Source organism: Scardinius erythrophthalmus (genome assembly GCF_964197995.2).
Source record: "Scardinius erythrophthalmus genome assembly, chromosome: 13".
In the NCBI taxonomy this organism is placed as follows: Eukaryota; Metazoa; Chordata; class Actinopteri; order Cypriniformes; family Leuciscidae; genus Scardinius; species Scardinius erythrophthalmus.
The window spans coordinates 41,138,390-41,162,105 of record NC_138233.1 but is presented as its reverse complement, the minus strand read 5'-3'; the positions used below and the strand labels follow the sequence as shown (position 1 = coordinate 41,162,105).

Genomic DNA, 23,716 nt, shown 5'->3' with positions numbered 1-23,716 from the left:
TACGCCAGACCCTCCTCACAACACACACTCCATGCGCCAGACCCTCCTCACAACACACACTCCATACGCCAGATCCTCCTCACATCACACACTCCATACTCCAGACCCTCCTCACAACACACACTCCATACTCCAGACCCTCCTCACAATACACTCCACACGCCAGACCCTCCTCACAACACACACTCCATACGCCAGACCCTCCTCACAACACACACTCCATGCGCCAGACCCTCCTCACAACACACTCCACATGCCAGACCCTCCTCACAACACACACTCCATACGCCAGACCCTCCTCACAACACACACTCCATACGCCAGACCCTCCTCACAACACACACTCCATACGCCAGACCCTCCTCACAACACACACTCCACACGCCAGACCCTCCTCACATCACACACTCCACACGCCAGACCCACCTCACAACACACACTCCATACGCCAGACTCTCCTCACATCACACACTCCATACGCCAGACCCTCCTCACATCACACACTCCATGCGCCAGACCCTCCTCACAACACACACTCCATACGCCAGACCCTCCTCACAACACACACTCCATGCGCCAGACCCTCCTCACATCACACACTCCATACGCCAGACCCTCCTCACAACACACACTCCATGCGCCAGACCCTCCTCACAACACACACTCCATACGCCAGACCCTCCTCACAACACACACTCCACACGCCAGATCCTCCTCACAACACACACTCCACACGCCAGATCCTCCTCACAACACACACTCCATACGCCAGACCCTCCTCACAACACACACTCCATACGCCAGACCCTCCTCACAACACACACTCCATGCGCCAGACCCTCCTCACAACACACACTCCATACGCCAGACCCTCCTCACAACACACACTCCATACGCCAGACCCTCCTCACAACACACACTCCATGCGCCAGACCCTCCTCACAACACACACTCCATACGCCAGATCCTCCTCACATCACACACTCCATACTCCAGACCCTCCTCACAACACACACTCCATACTCCAGACCCTCCTCACAATACACTCCACACGCCAGACCCTCCTCACAACACACACTCCATACGCCAGACCCTCCTCACAACACACACTCCATGCGCCAGACCCTCCTCACAACACACTCCACATGCCAGACCCTCCTCACAACACACACTCCATACGCCAGACCCTCCTCACAACACACACTCCATACGCCAGACCCTCCTCACAACACACACTCCATACGCCAGACCCTCCTCACAACACACACTCCACACGCCAGACCCTCCTCACATCACACACTCCACACGCCAGACCCACCTCACAACACACACTCCATACGCCAGACTCTCCTCACATCACACACTCCATACGCCAGACCCTCCTCACATCACACACTCCATGCGCCAGACCCTCCTCACAACACACACTCCATACGCCAGACCCTCCTCACAACACACACTCCATGCGCCAGACCCTCCTCACATCACACACTCCATACGCCAGACCCTCCTCACAACACACACTCCATGCGCCAGACCCTCCTCACAACACACACTCCATACGCCAGACCCTCCTCACAACACACACTCCATGCGCCAGACCCTCCTCACAACACACACTCCATACGCCAGACCCTCCTCACAACACACACTCCACACGCCAGACCCTCCTCACAACGATATATTCACTAGTGTACACTCCTGCTGATATATATTCACTTCTGTACTCTCCTTCTGATATATATTCATTAGTAGGTTTGGGAACCGAAAACCGGTTCTTATGCAGAACCGTTTCTGTTTTTTGAAAAATACCGGAACCGTGTGGAATTCCTACATTTCGGTTCCGAAAACGGTTCTTGTGCAATGTGTGTGCGAACTGCGAAGCACTGGGAGTGTATCCTTTAATAGCAATACTGCCGTGCAAAGGCAAAAGACCGTAACTTCGTTTTTGGTCGAAAATGAGTTATTTATATTTTTGGCACATTCAAGACCTTCTTTATCATGTGGATAAGTATCTTTTTAAGTATTATTTTCTAGAAAATAATGATTTGTCTTAACAGTAACTTCCAAAAGCCCATGAGAAACCAAGGCAGAACACCGTAACATCAGTTACCGCTCTTTGGCTTTGTTTTGGAACGCTCAAATTACGAGTTACGGTGCTCTGCCTTTGTTTAGCTGCGCGTCAATATGAAGTTACGGTGCCGGTGTTCAATCAAATAATGCTACCTACCAGATTGTAAGGTTATCTGCCTTTGTTTTAATGTCCATTAAAATTAAAATTACGGTGTATCCTGTCACTGTGTACTTTGTACAGCTGCCATCAGTCGCTCTAACTTCTGATGTCCTCAGAGCGGTCAGAACATTTAGTATGGTCTGCTCCATCGACAAACGTGCGATTACGATCGCGAAGGATTATGCAGAGTTGACAGAAAAACGTTACACATTGCCGTATCAGATGAATACATCCATGAATTAAAGCTCGCAAACTAGCTGGCAGAGTGCCAAAACTTCGCCTTCAGCCCCGCCCTAAACGCGGTCGAGTCAACGCTGGACTAATAGGAGGTATTTTGTCATGTCAAATGTATTAATAATGCCATCAGAATGCAACCAAAGCACAGGATAGCAATAAGTAGATGGCTATAAATAATTGTAAATCATACAAAATAAATGCCATGATCACTAGATTTTATACAGGTGTGTAGCCTACTATAATGATTTTGTTAATGGTGATCATTAACAGGTCACCTGATGGAGTTTTTCGGTTCCTTGCCACTGTTGCCTTTGGCTTGCTCAGTTGGGGATATTTGGGGATATTTAATTGAATTAATCAATCAACGATACTATTGATCAGCATTACCGAACGTAGACGTTCCACTAGAAACAAACATTGATGTATTGTTCTAATTTATTACTGTGAAGCTGCTTTGATACAACCTGTGTTGTGAAAAGCGCTATATAAATAAACTTGACTTGACTTGACTTGACTTGATCAGCAACTAAATATTGATAATGTGGAAGTTACTGCCTTTTGCCTTGGTATGACCTCTCACTTTTTGCTGACAATACAAAGGCAGAGTACAGTAACTTTAAAATAGTGGTCAAAAGTCAAGTTTGAGCTCAAGATTTTTTTATGTATATAATTTCCATTACTAAAACATCTATTTGCCAAATTTCCAGTGTCCTACCTATAATTAATTAAGCGGGACAACTAAAAATCTTTAAAGTCCTTTTTCTCAGTTCCACACTCTAGCGACTTAAGGTCTTTTGCCTTTGTAGGGCAGAATATCTCACCTCATGAATATCAATTACGTTGTCCGCAACTTCCAGCAGCACAACCAATTAACGCACTCTCACACACACACACACACACACAGACACACACACACACACACACACACACACACACACACACACACACACACACACTCTCAACGTTCACTCACACACAACACGACGCTACTCATTTATGCCTCATTTACTTGCGTGAGATATTTTCTTGTTGACCAGCATGGCGAAGAGAAAGTCAAAAGTGTGGATTCATTTCGAAAGATTAAATGACGATGAAGCAAAATGTAACACATGTGACAAGCTAATAACATGCAAAGGAGGCTGTACTAGCAACATGACTAAACCTTTGCAACAGCGCCACGGAATCAACCTCAAAACATGCAATGTTTTCAACTGTTTAGGGAAGACAACTGCACCTTGCATGTCCCCATCGCCAGGTAGGAATTCATACATGGGTAAATGTATTATTTCAGTTGTAATAAACTATACCATATCAATATTATTTACGTTTTTTTTTTTTTTTAGATGTTAAACAACGCAATGCGCCACACCATACCTGTCAACCCTCCGTTTTTCCCGGGATTCTCCCGTATTTTACCTTGCTATCCCGCTATCATCCCGTTTAAATATTTTCCCGTATTTCTCCCGTATTTTTAATCTTTCTATAAAAAAATTTGTAAAATCCCACTGGGCGCAAACCAGTTAAGCAGAAATCCCGCCCTGCAGCTTATTTCATTGGTTAAGGTTACTTAACCCCGGTTACTTAAAGGTCCGCTGAAGTAGTTTGGGGGGGAAAAAATTGCGCGAAGAAGAACAGCAGCATCCTGAGGATGGACGAACATGAGAGAGATGGCATTGGAGACTATGTATGTAATGTATTATGAATGTAATACAGAGATTAAGTATTTATTTATGTCAATATCTGCGCAATTAATGTGTATTTAGCCTCCCTCCTCCCCCCATTCAGATCTCCCGTATTTTGGTATCCAAATGTTGACAGGTATGCGCCACACCCACACCCGCTCCTGGGACGTCAGAGACTGTAACTCAGTTTACTTTAGCGAGTAAAGGAAAAATGACGACAGAGAGAATAAATGAGTGCCACAAGGCTGTTACACGGTTTATAGTGAAAGGTTTACATCCTTTTTCCACCATTGAGTCCCCATGGTTTAGTTAAGTGTTTAGGCACATGCATGCAGCTGAACTACCATTTATTATAAAGTTAACTGAATTACTATTTATAACTTGTAAATTAATATACTATAAAAATAACTCATAAATATAATTTATAACTAGGTTTTATGCAGAGACAGAGAGAAAATGTATTGTCACAGTGTCTGGTGGTTCCCTGGGTTAAACACTAGAGGTCCTCAGTTTTCACGGTGTCTATGCATTTTCACTACAATTCCCATGATCCTGCCTGTCACTGATTGTACATTGTCTTTCAGCTGTTTCTCGTCACCTTGTCAGCACTTGTGTGTATATATACCCTGTCTGTTTCAGTGTTTGTCACGGAGTCCTTGTCTTGTATCACACCACTTCTGTGTTCTGCCTCGTTGCCTGTTTTTGGATTGTTTTATGTTTTGGATTGCTTCTTTGGTTTTGACCCCTGCCTGGACTGGATTTGAGTAACGGATTTCCCTTAATAAATTATACTGCTTTTGGATCTTCTCTCTGTTTCCCGTGTGATGGATCGTGACAGAAGGACTCCGTCAAATACAAGATCCAGCGGTATGTACACTAACTTCTCTTTCCCAGCCACCGAGCGGGAGAGGAGAGATTGTTTTAAGGGAACCCGCCAAGTCATTTTTCGCGGGACCCGTGGAGGCCGCAGTGGAGGAGGTGGTCGAGAGGAATCCCGACACCATTCTCCACTTTGGCCCCTCTTCAACCCTGGGCTGGTGATGTCCAGCCCAGAGCTCCATCCGCCGCTGATTCCGCCCAGCTCAGAGTTCTGTTCGCCGCAGTTTCCGTCCAGCCCAGAGCCTGCACATCGCCATCAAAAACGGCGGAGGAGGAAGACCTCCAGTCTCCCCAAGGACCCAGAGATCGTCCTCGTGCAGCCCGCTGTCGTCCCGGAGGCCGTCCCCTCCGAGCAGTCCGCTGTCGTCCCAGAGGCCGTCCCCTCCGAGCAGCCCACTGTCGTCCCGGAGGCCATCCCCTCCGAACAGCCCGCTGTCATCCCTGAGATCGTCTCGGAGCCGTCCACCATCAGTCCTGCCATGGCCAAGAGAGCAGTCTTCCTCTTTTATGCAGTGGCGGTACTGCATGCGTGGAGGAAGCACAGAACGTCTGCCGAGCCTGTGTCTTCGGACAAGATGGCCGCCGATCCTGTTCACGTCACGTCTGCCGAGCCTGTGTCTTCGGACAAGATGGCCACCGCCGAGCCTGTTCACGTCACGCCTGCCGAGCCTGTGTCTTCGGACAAGATGGCTGCTGCAGAGCCTGTTCACGTCACGTCTGCTAAGCCTGTGTCTTCGGACAAGATGGCCGCTGCCGAGCCTGTTTACGTCACGCCTGCCGAGCCTGTGTCTTCGGACAAGATGGCCCAGCCAGGGACTGTTCACGTCACGTCTGCCCAGCCAGAGACTGTTCACGTCACGTCTGCCCAGCCAGAGACTGTTCACATCACGTCTGCCCAGCCAGAGACTGTTCAAGTCACGTATGCCCAGCCAGAGACTGTTCACGTCACGTCTGCCCAGCCAGAGACTGTTCACGTCACGTCTGCCCAGTCAGAGACTGTTCACGTCACGTCTGCGCCGCCTGAGGCCTCAGTGACCGCGACACTGGCCATTATGGCCACAGCCATGTGGTGTGTGTGGGCTGCGCACACACTTGAGCCGGTAGTGTCTGTTCCTGAGCCGGTGGTGTCTGTTCCTGAGCCGGTGGTGCCTGTTCCTGGGCCGGCTGTGTCTGTTCCTGAGCCTGAGCCTGTGGTGTCTGTTCCTGAGCCTGTGGTGTCTGTTCCTGAGCCGGTGGTGTCTGAGCTGGTGGTATCTGTTCCTGAGCTGGTGGTATCTGAGCCGGTGGTGTCCGTTCCAGTTCCTGAGCCGGTGGTGTTTGTTCCAGTTCTTGAGCCGGTGGTGCCAGTTCCTGAGCCGGTGGTTCTAGTTCCTGAGCCGGTGGGGTCTGTTCCAGTTCCTGAGCCGGTGGGGTCTGTTCCAGTTCCTGAGCCGGTGTCTGTTCCTGCGCCCTGGCCGCCCGAGGGGTCGTCTCCGCCCTGGCCGCCCGAGGGGTCGTCTCCGCCGTGGCCGCCCGAGGGGTCGCCTCCGCCGTGGCCGCCCGATGGGTCGTCTTCGCCGTGGTCGCTCGAGGGGAAGTCTCCGCCCTGGCCGCCCGATGGACTACCTGCTCCACCCTGGCCACCTGAAGGGTCGTCTCCGCCCAGACCGCCCGATGGACTACCTGCTCCACCCTGGCCACCTGAAGGGTCGTCTCTGCCCCTACCGCCCGATGGACTATCTGTTTCGCCCTGGTCGCCTGAAGGGTCTTCTCCGCCCAGGCCGCCCGATGGACTGTCATCCCCTGTGTCCATTCCTTCCCATGGTCCTGGCCCTCCATCCCTCCCCCTAGTCCCCCACAGTTCCACCTCCCTCCTGGACTTTTGTCGAGTTTTGTTTTCTGTCGTGGAGCGTCTGGTAGCCGCTCCGTAGAGGGGGGGTTATGTCACAGTGTCTGGTGGTTCCCTGGGTTAAACACTAGAGGTCCTCAGTTTTCACGGTGTCTATGCATTTTCACTACAATTCCCATGATCCTGCCTGTCACTGATTGTACATTGTCTTTCAGCTGTTTCTCGTCACCTTGTCAGCACTTGTGTGTATATATACCCTGTCTGTTTCAGTGTTTGTCACGGAGTCCTTGTCTTGTATCACACCACTTCTGTGTTCTGCCTCGTTGCCTGTTTTTGGATTGTTTTATGTTTTGGATTGCTTCTTTGGTTTTGACCCCTGCCTGGACTGGATTTGAGTAACGGATTTCCCTTAATAAATTATACTGCTTTTGGATCTTCTCTCTGTTTCCCGTGTGATGGATCGTGACATGTATAAGACAGTTTCAGAGGTGTTCATTTAAACATAATATTTAATTTTAATATTTAATTATTGTAGCGTTTATTGGTAACAATCGTAATATAGGTCATATATTAAATATTAGCTCGAGCAGTAAGGAAATTTTGGGGAAATATTAAAATCATAACTCATAGTCATAATTCATAAATTTCACATATGCTATTACATTACCTGCTAATTATCAAAAATATCTCGTTCTATAACTGGTCTCTCATCAGTCATTCGACCAGCGAATGCTTTGATTATACCAGTTAAGAAGGAATATTTATATTATCAAACCTCAGACAAATTCTCTCCTGGCCGTGGATGCAAATTGCTGGGTTTATGAATTAAAATAAAGAGCTAGTAGCCAGATCTTATCGCAATTTCATTGACAATTACATTGGTGGGATTGTAACACAGAGTCAGTCAATGTATAAAAGATTTATTTAATCAAAAATGACACACAAAGGATTATATCCATATAGGAAGTAATATAGGCTAATCTACGTACGTAAAATTACACAAGACCCACGAACGTTTAAACAAACAAACATAAAACATGACTTGATCAGAATGAAAATAGGGAGAAAGTATGGTAATTTACAAACAGAACCTTTTAAGAGACAACTGTGGAAGCCGCTTCGAGAGAGATCATTTGATACGTTACTTGCGATTCTGTTCCTTTGTCTGTGTGAAGCTGGGCTTCGGGACCACGTGCGTATCTTGGCTGGACCGTGTCTCATCGATTTGTAGGCTTGCGTTTCGCGTGAAGTTCTTAAAAACTTACTGATCGTAACATTACCGAGAGGTACGGAAGTCTCTTCCCGGTGCGGGAAGGGCGAGAAAACTTGGTTACAGGACGAGAATGGATTTTTACATTCGCTTTGTTTGGATGAAGGCCCTGTGCCTTCTCCCGCTCCGCTGCTCGTGGTGCAGGGAGGGGTGAGAGTGCAGAGTTCAGAGTTCGCAGTCACGAGGGTTAGAGCGTGTGAGTGCAGAGAGAGAGAGAGGCGTCTGCTTGTGTTGTGGTTTTTAAAGCAGCGCGGGGTAACGCCCTGTTTCATGACGGGACCCAATGGAATCTTTCGGTTCTGAGGCGGGAGCGTTTCATTGTTTGTGAAGGAACGCCTCTTCTGATCGTACACAGAAAAATGCATTAAAACTTTAATACCACATTATGTCTAGAAATATAAACATTTGTGTGGAATATAGTTTATATTTCGGTATAAAGAAGCTCATTACGATCCGTAGGATATCATACCCGACATTAATATCAGTTAATGAAACAGATACATCTCAAATGTATCAACACACGTGTCCATTACATCTGCAGAGGTGCATAAATATCTCAATTTATCCCATCACATCCCATAGACAAGAAAACTACATAAAAACATTTTGATAATGATTCATGCGTGTGTGTAACTTGTATTTTAGGAGTTTCAGAGTGGTTTGGTGTGTGTGTGATTCAGAGCGGGTTTTCTGTTCAGATCGGAATGTCAGTAATGTCTTTGACGCTCACACTGTCGAGAGGGGGGGAGTGAGTCGTAAACGGGGGTTCAGTTACCGAGTTTGCCAAGTCTGTGGGACTTAGAAAGTGTTTTCACTTTTAATTAGTATATAAATTAAAAGTCAATTTTTACCCATCGAGCCATAGTCGTTACATTATTATTATTTTTTTCATTTTAGGGAGATGACCAAGGCTGAGTTTCCCGATAACGTTGTCTCTTAGCGTGCTACGAAGACTCTTAAGGTATAACTTAACTGAAGGTATACCATTGCTAGACGTGTTCCCCGAACCATACCTTAGGAAGCTGCTTAAGATATCCCTTCTTGCGTGTGACGTTACCCGGCGCTGTCCGTGGCGATGCTGCTGAATCTGCTGATGTCGACGGCTGGAGAATCAGTTATTCTCTCGTGCAGGAGCTGCTTCACTGCGTTATGTGAGAAAGCGGTGTTCTTTATAAAAGAAGCACTTCAGAAATAGTGGAAATTGCATTTATTAGGACTTATGGGATATTATAAAAATAATCCAAACTATAATAGCCTATAATAGCCTAGCCTACATATTTTAAAATTGTATTATATATTGCTGCCATGATAACCATTTCAAATGTTTACGTGCTTTCTTCTCTTTCCCATTTTTGTTCGCTGAGGTGGAGCTACGATGACATATTGTTCTTGTAAATACTTTCCAGCATTCAGTAATAAAAGTTTACCTCTTCATACGGTGCTCGGCAGTGATCAAAAAGGATTTAAACAGTGCATTTTTGGATTCAGACGGCAATTAAATTACCACACGACCTGTTTGTCAAAAAACTGTAGGTATTAATTTGGCCAGGGATTTTTACACGGGTTGGTTGAGAAAAAACACTGATATTATGGATTCGGAAATCACAGACTCACCCCTGTACATGTTTAAAATACGAGTCCATGAGAAACAATTAGCGTCCGAATAGGACTTAACTAACTGAATTCTAACAACAATCATTGTAATGACAATCGTATTCTTTGCATAAAAACACTTGAATTAGCCTAACTGAACACTGTCTGGGTGTATTAAAACTTCAGAATTATATTCGTATAGACCTGCAACAGTGATAAGGTAAAGCTAAGAGTGGTCCAGACCAACCTTCCGAACGTATGACTTACAGAAAGTATACTTAACTAAGAACGTTTCGGGAAGCGCAGCCCAAGTGTTTTAACCCCAAATACCACCCACCCTCTAGGGACTGTTTAGCCAACCAGCTTATTCCTGCTTGGTATGACACTGAAAAGCAGAATGTAATTGATGCTCTGAAAAACGTCCACAGTGCAGCAATTACAAGTGATGGAGTTCATTACAAGTTCGTCCATCCCCCACTACATTACACAGGACCACTACATTACACAGGACCACTACATTACAGTCACAGTACATTTTGTCAGTGAGGGGAAAATGAAACAAACAGTCCTAAAAAGTAAAGCAGTCTATGACGTTCAGACAGGTCCTAATGTTGCCCAAGAAATAGAGACAATTTTGGAAGAGTCTGGAGTTAGGGAGAAAACAGTTGCAGTCACAGTGGACAATGCTGCAAACATGAATGTAGCTGTCAGTAGACTCCAGCTTAAAAGAATGGCATGCTTTGCACATCCACTGAACTGCACAGAAAATCTATTCAACTGACTCTGTTTCTCGATGGTGTGCACGTATCAGAAGTGTCATTGTATGGCTGAAGAGATCTTCAATGGCCAAGACTGTTTTGCAAGAGAAGCAACATGTCCTTAGTAAGTCATTTAATATTATTATTTATTTTATTATTATTTTATATTATTAAGTTTTATTAATTGTTTTTCAGACCTGCCACAGCATACAGTAATCCTGGATGTCAGAACTCGCTGGAATTCACTCTATCTAATGATAGACAGATTTCTTGAGCAATATCCTTCCATCCAAGCAGCTTCCATGAACCCACGGCTGAGAGGCTCGATGGAGAGGGACAGGTAGAAGGAATGAATGTGATGAATCTGATTAATTGTATAATGGACAATTTATTAGATGCAAGATTTAATGTTTGCCAATTTCAGATTGGAACGCGTCACTGACGAAGACCTCAAAAAGCCAGAGGAGTTTACAAAGCTCATGAGTGTTATGTACGCTTCCACTCTATGTGTATCGAGTGACAGTACTCCAACCTGTGGCCAAGTCCTTCCTATCCTCCAGAAACTTGAAGAACACTTTCAAGTTCAAGAGAATGGCACACTCTTTGTGGCTGGAATCAAGAAAAAGGTTTGGGAAGATCTGTCCAAGCGGTACCAGGTACAGCAGACAGTAAAATACACTACCCAACTACCACTTATAATCATGATAATAATGAAATACCAAGTACAGATTACTGCTTAGAGCTTCAGTACCGTTTACAGATTACTTGTTTTGAATTTATTATCTTTATCTTAAAGAATGAGGACATCAGGCACTTCCTTGAAGAGGCTACAGTGATGGATCCACGCTTCAAAAATAAGCAACTTGCAGACAACATTTGGGAGAGGGTGAAACTGGCTGCAGTAATGGCACAAAACAAGGTATTGTTGTTTTCTTTCACACAAACACACATACACACTCAGGGAACAATGTATACTGTGAATATCTGCTTCTAATGCAAAGCTTTCTCTAAAGGAGTTGTCAGAAGAGCAGGAAAGGGAAAAAGGCCATGAGCAAGAACAGGACAACACTTCAAAGGTGAATGCAAACTCACAATGATAAAGATACATTGTCTGGTGTTGCTGACAAGGATATATATTGTTCATATTACTGACTAACTAACACCAATCTTCTTGCTTTTTAGGAAGTGCCTTGCAAGAAAGTAAAAAAGTGTCCATTAGCAGTTCTGTTTGAAAAGGAGGATAAAGCTCTGCAGGGGATTGTGCTTCCACATGCTACTGGCAGTGGCTTGTCAGTTGATGAGAGAGTTGACAGAACTTCTTTTCTACAAAGACATGTCCTCAATCCCCACCTATGAAGACCCTGCTGTTTGGTGGTGGGAGAAGAGAGAGGCATTACCTGTCTGAATCATACATGACACAATAAGCCAGGAGAGGTCCCGAATTCTTCCAGAGAAAGCAGACATGTTGATTTTCCTTCAGAAAAATTGTTAATTTTTTTTGTTGCAAAAATTGTTAAATACTGCAATATATGTTGATTTTTTTGTTGTTGACATTGCCAACCTGTAAATTCATTTGACAGTAAGTAATAAACACAAAAAGGATTCTTTGAGTTGAGTATTGTGCATTTTTCCTTACCACTGCGGAACCAGAACCGGAACCGGAAAATTTCTTACGATTCCCAACCCTATTCATTAGTGTACACTCCTTCTGATATATAAATTCACTAGTGTATACTTCTGCTGATATATATTCACTAGTGTACACTTCTGCTGATATATATTCACTAGTGTACACTCCTTCTGATATATATTCACTAGTGTACACTCCTTCTGATATATATTCACTAGTGTACACTCCCTCTGATATATATTCACTAGTGTACACTCCTTCTGATATATATATTCACTAGTGTACACTTCTGCTGATATATATATACACTAGTGTACACTCCTTCTGATATATATATATTCATTAGTGTACACTTCTGCTGATATATATTCACTAGTGTACAGTTCTGCTGATATATATATACACTAGTGTACACTTCTACTGATATATATTCATTAGTGTACACTCCTGATATATATATATATTCACTAGTGTACACTCCTTCTGATATATATATTCACTAGTGTACACTCCTTCTGATATATATATTCACTAGTGTACACTTCTGCTGATATATATTCATTAGTGTACACTCCTTCTGATATATATATATATATATACATATATATATATATATTCACTAGTGTACACTACTTCTAATATATATATTCACTAGTGTACACTTCTGCTGATATATATTCACCAGTGTACACTCCTTTTGATATATATTCACCAGTGTACACTTCTGCTGATATATATACACTAGTGTACACTCCTTCTGATATATATATATTTACTAGTGTACAGTTCTGCTGATATATATACACTAGTCTAGTGTACACTCCTTCTGATATATATATTCACTAGTGTACACTCCTTATATATATATTCACTAGTGTACACTCCTTCTGATATATATTCACTAGTGTACACTCCTTGTGATGTATATTCACTAGTGTACACTCCTTCTGATATATATTCACTAGTGTACACTCCATCTGATATATATACACTAGTGTACACTCCTGATATATATTCACTAGTGTACACTCCATCTGATATATATACACTAGTGTACACTCCTTCTGATATATATTCACTAGTGTACACTCCATCTGATATATATTCACTAGTGTACACTCCATCTGATATATATACACTAGTGTACACTCCTTCTGATATATATTCACTAGTGTACACTCCATCTGATATATATTCACTAGTGTACACTCTATCTGATATATATTCACTAGTGTACACTCCTGATATATATTCACAAGTGTACACTCTATCTGATATATATTCACTAGTGTACACTCCATCTGATATATATTCACTAGTGTACACTCCTTCTGATATATATATTCACTAGTGTACACTCCATCTGATATATATACACTAGTGTACACTCCTTGTGATATATATTCACTAGTGTACACTATCTGATATATATTCACTAGTGTACACTTCTGCTGATATATATTCACTAGTGTACACTCCTTCTGATATATATTCACAAGTGTACACTCCTTCTGATATATATTCACAAGTGTACACTCTACCTGATATATATTCACTAGTGTACACTCCATCTGATATATATACACACTAGTGTACACTCCTTCTGATATATATATTCACTAGTGTACACTCCTTGTGATGTATATTCACTAGTGTACACTCCTTCTGATATATATTCACTAGTGTACACTCCATCTGATATATATACACTAGTGTACACTCCTGATATATATTCACTAGTGTACACTCCATCTGATATATATTCACTAGTGTACACTCCTTCTGATATATATTCACAAGTGTACACTCCTTCTGATATATATTCACAAGTGTACACTCTACCTGATATATATTCACTAGTGTACACTCCATCTGATATATATACACACTAGTGTACACTCCTTCTGATATATATATTCACTAGTGTACACTCCTTGTGATGTATATTCACTAGTGTACACTCCTTCTGATATATATTCACTAGTGTACACTCCATCTGATATATATACACTAGTGTACACTCCTGATATATATTCACTAGTGTACACTCCATCTGATATATATACACTAGTGTACACTCCTTCTGATATATATTCACTAGTGTACACTCCATCTGATATATATTCACTAGTGTACACTCCATCTGATATATATACACTAGTGTACACTCCTTCTGATATATATTCACTAGTGTACACTCCATCTGATATATATACACTAGTGTACACTCTATCTGATATATATTCACTAGTGTACACTCCTGATATATATTCACAAGTGTACACTCTATCTGATATATATTCACTAGTGTACACTCCATCTGATATATATTCACTAGTGTACACTCCTTCTGATATATATATTCACTAGTGTACACTCCATCTGATATATATACACTAGTGTACACTCCTTGTGATATATATTCACTAGTGTACACTATCTGATATATATTAACTAGTGTACACTTCTGCTGGTATATATTCACTAGTGTACACTCCTTCTGATATATATTCACAAGTGTACACTCCTTCTGATATATATTCACAAGTGTACACTCTACCTGATATATATTCACTAGTGTACACTCCATCTGATATATATACACACTAGTGTACACTCCTTCTGATATATATATTCACTAGTGTACACTCCTTCTGATATATATTCACTAGTGTACACTCCATCTGATATATATACACTAGTGTACACTCCTTCTGATATATATTCACTAGTGTACACTCTATCTGATATATATTCACTAGTGTACACTCCTGATATATATTCACTAGTGTACACTCTATCTGATATATATTCACTAGTGTACACTCCTTCTGATATATATATTCACTAGTACACACTCCTTCTGATATATATTCACTAGTACACACTCCTTATATATATTCACTAGTGCATACTACTGATATATATTCACTAGTGTACACTCCTTCTGATATATATTCACTAGTGTACACTCTATCTGATATATATTCACTAGTGTACACTCCTTATATATATTCACTAGTGCATACTACTGATATATATTCACTAGTGTACACTCCACCTGATATATATTCACTAGTGTATACTCCTTCTGATATATATTCACTAGTGTACACTCCTTCTGATATATATTCACTAGTGTACACTCCTTCTGATATATATTCACTAGTGTACACTCCTTCTGATATATATTCACTGGTGTACACTTCTGCTGATATATATTCACTAGTGTATATTCCTTCTGATATATATTCAATAGTGTACACTCTATCTGATATATATTCAATAGTGTACACTCCTTCTGATATATATATATTCACTAGTGTACACTCCTCCTGATGTATATTCACAAGTGTACACTCCTTCTGATATATATTCACTAGTGTACACTCCTTCTGATATATATTCACTAGTGTACACTCCTTCTGATATGTATTCACTAGTGTACACTCCTTCTGATATATATTCACTATAGTGTACACTCCTTCTGATATATATGCACTAGTGTACACTCCATCTGATATATATACACTAGTGTACACTCCTTCTGATATATATTCACTAGTGTACACTCTATCTGATATATATTCACTAGTGTACACTCCTGATATATATTCACTAGTGTACACTCTATCTGATATATATTCACTAGTGTACACTCCTTCTGATATATATATTCACTAGTACACACTCCTTCTGATATATATTCACTAGTACACACTCCTTATATATATTCACTAGTGCATACTACTGATATATATTCACTAGTGTACACTCCTTCTGATATATATTCACTAGTGTACACTCTATCTGATATATATTCACTAGTGTACACTCCTTATATATATTCACTAGTGCATACTACTGATATATATTCACTAGTGTACACTCCACCTGATATATATTCACTAGTGTATATTCCTTCTGATATATATTCACTAGTTTACACTCTATCTGATATATATTCACTAGTGTATACTCCTTGTGATATATATTCACTAGTGTACACTCCTTCTGATATATATTCACTAGTGTACACTCCTTCTGATATATATTCACTAGTGTACACTCCTTCTGATATATATTCACTAGTGTACACTTCTGCTGATATATATTCACTAGTGTATATTCCTTCTGATATATATTCACTAGTGTATACTCCTTCTGATATATATTCAATAGTGTACACTCCTTCTGATATATATATATTCACTAGTGTACACTCCTCCTGATGTATATTCACTAGTGTACACTCCATCTGATATATATTCACTAGTGTACACTCCTTCTGATATATATTCACTAGTGTACACTCCTTCTGATATGTATTCACTAGTGTACACTCCTTCTGATATATATTCACTATAGTGTACACTCCTTCTGATATATATTCACTAGTGTACACTCCATCTGATATATATATATATATACACATAGTGTACACTACATCTGATACACTAATATGTACACTGTCTGAAGCTCTGTATGTACACTCTGTCTGTGATACATATCCACTAGTGTACACTATATCTGACACACAATCATTAGTGTACACTCCTTCTGATACATTCACTAATATTGTAGCATGGTTCGTTACTCCAATATGGCCTTGTCTCCAGTAACATAATATTATTTGTGGTTCAAACTTGATCTTTTTTTAGTCTCTCCCAAAATTCTGTTCGCTCCCTAAATTAACAGTGCTAATGATCTCGCAGATGGAACATTTAAACTCATGCACACACTTGTACTCTCTCAGGCATGACACATGACTGATGATGCACGTCACAGCTACGCCAACACGCGTCCATGCAAACAGAACCATCTGGATGGAGTGTATGAGGGGATGATGAGATTTAGGAAACGAGAGATGAATGAATGGCTGGCTCATGAATGCCTGAATGCAAGTGATTGACACACAAGACAGCAGAACAATGCCGAACACAAAGCCTAGAACAAACAGCACACTGTGAGAGAATGAAGCAAGTGCGTCTTTGGTGAAGAAACTTCCGGTTGATTTACTTTGAGAGTTTGTATACACACAAATGGTCATAGGAAAGATCTCATTATAACCTCCATTGTTACACCTAGACAGTAATTAGATGGAGAATTTGCCCAAGCTCCTGTATCTCCAAAGTGTCTCCTTGTGATGGTCAAACATTTCAATATAATATATAATCTGCTATCTACATGATCATACAATTATTATTTCAGTTCTTTCTCAATTGTTTACTTCAGTTGAAAATGGTGTTGTTAACGGCCCATAAATTAAGACCTATTGATTTTTAAGACGGAAATGAATCAAGGACAAACATACTTATACTGGACAATGATTTTATTCTAGATCTGCTGTACAGCAGAAACAAACATTGTTGCATTAATTTCCAGTTTTCACTGAAAGCTGCTTTAAAACAATTTTGAAATTTTTTAGCAAGTACATAACCAGCCAGTGTTCAGAACTCTGCTTGCCTGAGCTCGATTCTAAACAGTAAGCTTGTAATAATGTTTTTAATTCCAGTGGTACTGGTGGAAATTCGAGCATGTCTTTGTGTCATTACGTCACATCTGTCCACATAAAGAAGAGTCTCGGCTAGTAGGCTATGAGTGTGAGGATGCTGGAGGTGGAGATTTATAGCCTTTTCTCACAGCACTTGATTTAATTATAATTAAACATCAATTTGATGGCGGATCCAGAAAGGTTCAAATGACAATCACCAACTGGAGATTCAGTTTTTCTTCTGAGAAAAAAAGAGACTGACACCGACCCATGCGAAAACAAGGATAATATCGGGAGGGCATTAAATGTAGTCACGCAATGCTGATGTTGTTAACATTAACAATTTGAGAACAAAGTATAATTTGCACAGTTTGACGTGATATGATAAGCGATCGTTAGATTTAATCAGCGTGATTTACTGCAATGCTTTTTCCCCTTAGTTGGGCAGAACTAAAGTGGATGTTATTTGTTCTGATGACATTTTCTGGTAAAAACTCTTATGTTGGTCATACTTCCAAAAAGCAGAATCTGTGATTGCGAATGCCAGGACCACACTGGCGCGGTGACATACAGCCGCACTTTCTCCTCAAAACATTGGATTCATCCGTGCTGTGCCGTGCCGAGGCACAACCCACGTAAAGTTGATCATTCGGTGAATAACTGCAATTGCAGATTTCGAACAGAGATGGCGACAAACAAAGAGGAACAACTATGGACTGAAGCTCTGAATGAGCTGTGAAAGAGCAAACTCTGAGCAATGCACTTAAGTGTCCAGGGGTTTTAGTGTATACTTGCTTTGTTGAGGGGTGTTATCTAATGACATATCAGGGGAGAAACTCTAGATGATAGAAAAATGTTTGTTTCAAGTTATATATCAATGTTGGTTTGTGTTTATTATTTAACTAAAACAATTCTTACATGCATACTGGCAGCTAACTGAATACTTGGGATTTACATTTGTGTGTGTGTGTGTGTGTGTGTGTGTGTGTGTGTGTGTGTGGCCATTTTACAATTTTGCCATTTTAACAATGGGGGAAGATTTAAAAATCAGATGTATCACTTCTCCATCACCATCTTGCTTAAACACACACACACACACACACACACACACACACACACACACACACACACACCAAATACTGCAACAAGAGATCACTCAGTAATATGGCAAAGATAATGAATATTTATTCATTGATTTTTATTTACAAGTTTTTTAAGACAAAGCATGATTGTGTTTGACATTTTGTTCTGTAAACATCTGAACACATGCTCATAGAAAGAGATATCTTACACAGAGAAAACACAGATCTCTCACCTCAAGTGGTTCCCGAGTTCTTCAGGTTGAATTAAACATTGACTTCCTGCTCTAACTTCACCTGATATCCAAAGTACCTGGCACAACTCAGATTAACTAACACAACCTAAAGTACTTGACACAGTTTCAACACGTGAAGAACATTAGTGACGGTCTCTGTCAGTCCATTCTTCCATTAGCTCATCTTTTAATCATATCATTTACAATGGCCCCAAAAATATTGACCGTAACCAATCCAAAAAATATCAGTGCATTATATAATAAAATATCAAAACTAGTGGCATATGAATGTGTCCAATTAGAATATATCTATTGTTTTATCATTTTATAATCGTTTTATAATTGTGAAATGTTTTTTTTTTTCTTGAAATGTAGTCACTTTAAGTGTAGCTTAAGTAGTTTGAACAGTCTTTTGCAGCCACTGAATGTGATGATGTATCTGGTGTGGTACCCAACAATCACTCAAAAGACTAAGAGATCTACTGACTAGCATGTTCAGGCTCCTGTTGGAAAAGAAAGTCTTTGAGTATGTGCATGTTCCTGTTTACACAATGATATGATGTTCATTGATACTTTACGTAGTCTCATTTGCTGGTATGAGAGTTTTCCTCTCTGTCTAGAGACTTCCCTCATTGACCTTTACCTCTAGAGTTTCATTTTCCACATGACTCCCTATATTCCTCTTTACTCGTCTCCTTGTCCTACTGTATGTTCTCTTATTCTAGAGAAGAACATGACTTGAGTAATGCTGCCTGCATGCAGTAGCCCTGTCTCTGTTCTACTGTATGTTGTGTTTCATGTGTTGTTATATTCAGTCTTGTCACCCTTTTCTGCATGGCTGCTTCTATGCATTAATCAGCATGAGCCGATCGCAGGAGAAAGGTAGTGTGGCATAACAAAAGAGGAAGAGGAGGAGAAGGAAAGCTCAGCCAAAGAGCAGATGGAAAGAGAGAGTCAGTGCTGTGAGCGAGAGGAAGGACAGAAGTGAAGCCGAAGAGGAAGACGGGAGAACGGGAGAGTCGTAACCGGGTGGGCATTCGAGCTCGAAACAGGGGACTGAGGCTGCGTCCTCATTGCCGTAGTTTGCCCAGTACTCTTCGGGCTCCAGCTTGGGCAAAGCAGCCTCCTCCACTGTGAGATCATACTTGGAGGAAAAGGAGGGTGATGAAGATGAGGGATGCTTGACTGGAAAGGCCTTCAGGGTCTCGCTGCTCTTGTGAAAGTGGCTCTTGGAGGATGAGGCCGGCTTGTTCTTTGAGAACCACCAGCGAGTCTTGGTGCTGAAGGTGGTGGTTGTAGTGCCAGCCATGGATCCTGGGTCCGGCAACGGGCAGAGCGCGAAGTCCATCTCCCGCAGGAATCTCAGGTCCTGGCCTTTCCGAGGGGCTGGGGAAGAGCAGGTTACGTCTGAGCTGGAGATCCGAGATTTGCGGAACCACTCCCAGAGCGACCTGGCTTCACACCCGCAGGTCCAGGGGTTGGCATTGAGCCTGAGGAACTGCACCGAGGACGTATCCTTCAGCACCTGACCCGGCAGCTCCTGCAGAGTGTTGTTGAAGAGATAGAGGATGGTCAATCGGCCCAGGTCCCGGAAGGCTCGTCGGTGGACCTGCCGGATGCGGTTGTCGTGCAGCAGCAGCCGGTCGAGATTCACCAGGCCGCGGAAGGCGTTCTCAGAGAGGACGCGGATGCGATTGCCATGCAGGAACAGGTGTGTGAGGTTGACCAGGTCGGAGAAGAGCCCGTCGGGGAGGTGTGTCAGCTGGTTCTCCTGCAGGTAGAGGAACTGCAGGCTGTAGAGCTTGAGGAAGAGGTCGGCGGGCAGCTCGGTCAGGTGGCAGCGGTGCATGTGGAGGCTCTGCAAGCGCTCCAGACCCCTGAACGCCCCCCCGTCCAGCCTGCGCAGGGAAGGGTTATCACTCAAATCCAGTTCCTCTAGGACACGCAGATTGCTGAAGGCACCTGCTTCGATCCATGTGATGTTATTGGAGTACAGCCATAGAACCTGCGGATTCAGAAGGTAAAGATTAATCTCTGCTCATATCTTCACACAAAAAACGTAATGAAGTTTACGTAAGCATTAAGGTCCTCGAGGCTGTGCTGTATGGTGAATAAGTCACAAGCGGAGTCAGCCGTCACTTATTCACCATACAGCACAGCCTCGAGGACCTTACTGCTTTTATAAAACGGTTTCCACACAATACAAATATTAAAGCCAAAAAATATCTATCTATGCAACTTGCATGAAGTAAAATAACTAAAAGCCTTCCTTCCACTGGAAATAATAGTCCTTGACCGTGAACAGCAACAGAAGTTACATTATGGCGGCAAGACTTTTATATTGAAAGGACTCAAACTTGTTGTGAACACAAGACAAGAAGCAAGACTCGACTAATGACTAGCGTGTCACGGGAAAACCCTTAGCCTAGCTGTTAAAAGGACAAGATATCGCAGCGGACATTCAAACAGATTTTTTATTACGAATACAGGACGGACCTGAAGGAAAATTCTAAATCTACTGTAAATGCAGGAACACTCGCTTACTCGATCTCTCACTATACTCTACTCTATAAGCTTCAATGAACAATATCAATGAGAACAAACATATGTTACGTTGCTAAGAGTGGTTGCTAAGGGGGTTTTTAAGGGATACATAGAACCGTTGGGTGAACTAACCATTTTACAAACATAAATATGTCCTCACCTGTGTTTCAAAGCCAAATGAGTCGGCTCTGAGCTCGGCGATACGGTTGTTCTGCAAGAAGACGCGCTGGGAGTCGTAGGGCACACCGGTGGGAACAGCGGTGTAGTTCTGAGACTGACAGCTCACAGTCATGGGCGTATGGTAGCACACACACAGCCTGGGACACGCCTGACCCGGTGCACAGCGACATGCCAACAGCCATACCACCAACCACAGAGACAAACCACCTGTGGAGAGAGAAGAGCAGTGACTTAACATGAGGTTCATGTTCGCTTGTGAGAAGAAGCTGTTCTACACTTACTGAAAGTTCTGGAGTGATGCAGACATGAAGAAACACTTTGTCATTTGTCATGCTGGATTAAACATGACCTGACAGATGCTATTTGAGGTATCACTGCTCGGTTAACTAGCCAAAATTTGATATCCACATCTGTCCTGCTTGACAAAAGCAGCTCTGTCCAGTCAGAAACTCAAACTGTCCATCCGGGACATGACAGGACAGTTTGCATGAAACAAAAAGCTTGGATTCACTTCAGGTTTGTGAAACCGAACCCAATTCAATTACTGCAGCTCATGAATATTTAAGAGGGGAGCTCACGGTGTCCGGTAACTCTACACAATAACATGCCGCTAACAGACACGCACAGCGTGAATTAATTATACTGCGTGCATTCATGTGACCAGCACAAGATTTTCCTATTAGTTGACCCATGACCTGGTCACTCCACATCTCTTCTAGAACGAGGTGTACTAATTCACTACACAGCACTAATGTGGAAAATGTAACGGTGTACCATTTGTGCATAATTATACCTGCTTTTTAACAGTTACTTTATAATTTTCCCATTGTAAACTAATTATTATTATTATTTTAAGTGTATCCTGATTGCATCAAAAGTGTTCATACAAATGTGTTTCACTCTACAATGTATATATACATGTATACATGTATATGTATGAATTCTGTTATATACTTTATAAAATATAATTACAAAATATAAAATATACAAACCGATACAAATTGATTTATTTAATTTAGTTTGATTTATTTATATTAAATGTATTGGTAACACTTTACAATAAGGTTCATTAGTTAACATTAGTTCATGTATTAACTAACATAAACTGAGCAATACATTTGTTACAGTAATTATTAATCTTTTGTTAATGTTAGTAAATAATAATCCAGCTGTTCATTGTTTGTTCATGTTAGTTCACAGTGCATTAACAAACCTTTGGTTGTAATAACGTATTAGTTAATGTTGAAATTAATATGAACTAAGATTAATAAATGATGTATAAATCTTGTTCATTCTTAGTTCATGTTAACTAACTAATGTTAACTAATAAACCTTATTGTAAAGTGTTACCAATTTATTTGTAACGTAAAATTCACACTAGTCTGTAAAGTTAGATATGCAATTGAATGTCTAAATATGCATCTATCAAACATAAACAATGATAATAATTAGTGTTTTCAGCTCGTAAGCTTCAAAATATAGCCAAAAAAATGCAACATGTAGGCTATACAATAAATTGCTGTCATTATACATGTAATAAAATGATGCATAATCATTAAACACTGACTGATAATTACAGTACAAATGTTGGTACTTACTCTTGAAGGTAAGAGTCTTGGAGGCGCGAGCGCTTCGCGTAGTCGCACGAGTTTCCATCCCAAAATCCAAACCGAGAGCGAGTTAGTGTTGCTGCTATCTGCTCTGCCGGTCAGCTCTGGTGCTCTGGTGCTCGTGCTGCTCGTGCTCGACTGCGACTGAGGAGAGACGCTCACCGGACGCGTTTATAGTCCAGCACGGGCTGCCCACGGACGCGGGAGACACGGAAACTCTCGTGCGTAACGCGCGCGCGCGCGGGCGGGCTCGGGGGTGGGGGGAGGAAACCGGAGCGTGTGTCTGAGTGAGTGTGTTGAGGGGGATGACTAAATAACTTTAACTGGTGTTTTACATAAATGACTGTATTCTCTAGAGTCGTATTAGTAAACAACAGGCTAGAATTCTTCTACAGCCTCATTTGTGAAATCAGTGTGTAGGCTACAGATAAGGTTAACGGAGGAAACCGTGCAGTATACTTTT

The 23,716-nt window shown here is 41.8% G+C and overlaps 1 protein-coding gene across 1 annotated transcript; it reads right to left on the bottom strand.

Moving 5' to 3' along the window:
• Positions 1-18,808: 18,808 nt before the first annotated feature.
• On the bottom strand, positions 18,809-23,399 carry rtn4rl2b (reticulon 4 receptor-like 2b). The gene is made up of 3 exons (XM_081381945.1): positions 23,242-23,399; positions 21,624-21,850; positions 18,809-20,924 (listed from the first exon to the last, which is right to left on the bottom strand). Exons 1-3 carry the CDS (start codon positions 23,297-23,299, stop codon positions 19,845-19,847), a joined length of 1,365 nt encoding a protein of 454 aa, XP_081238071.1. The 5' UTR covers positions 23,300-23,399; the 3' UTR covers positions 18,809-19,844.
• Between the last annotated feature and the right edge of the window lie 317 nt (positions 23,400-23,716).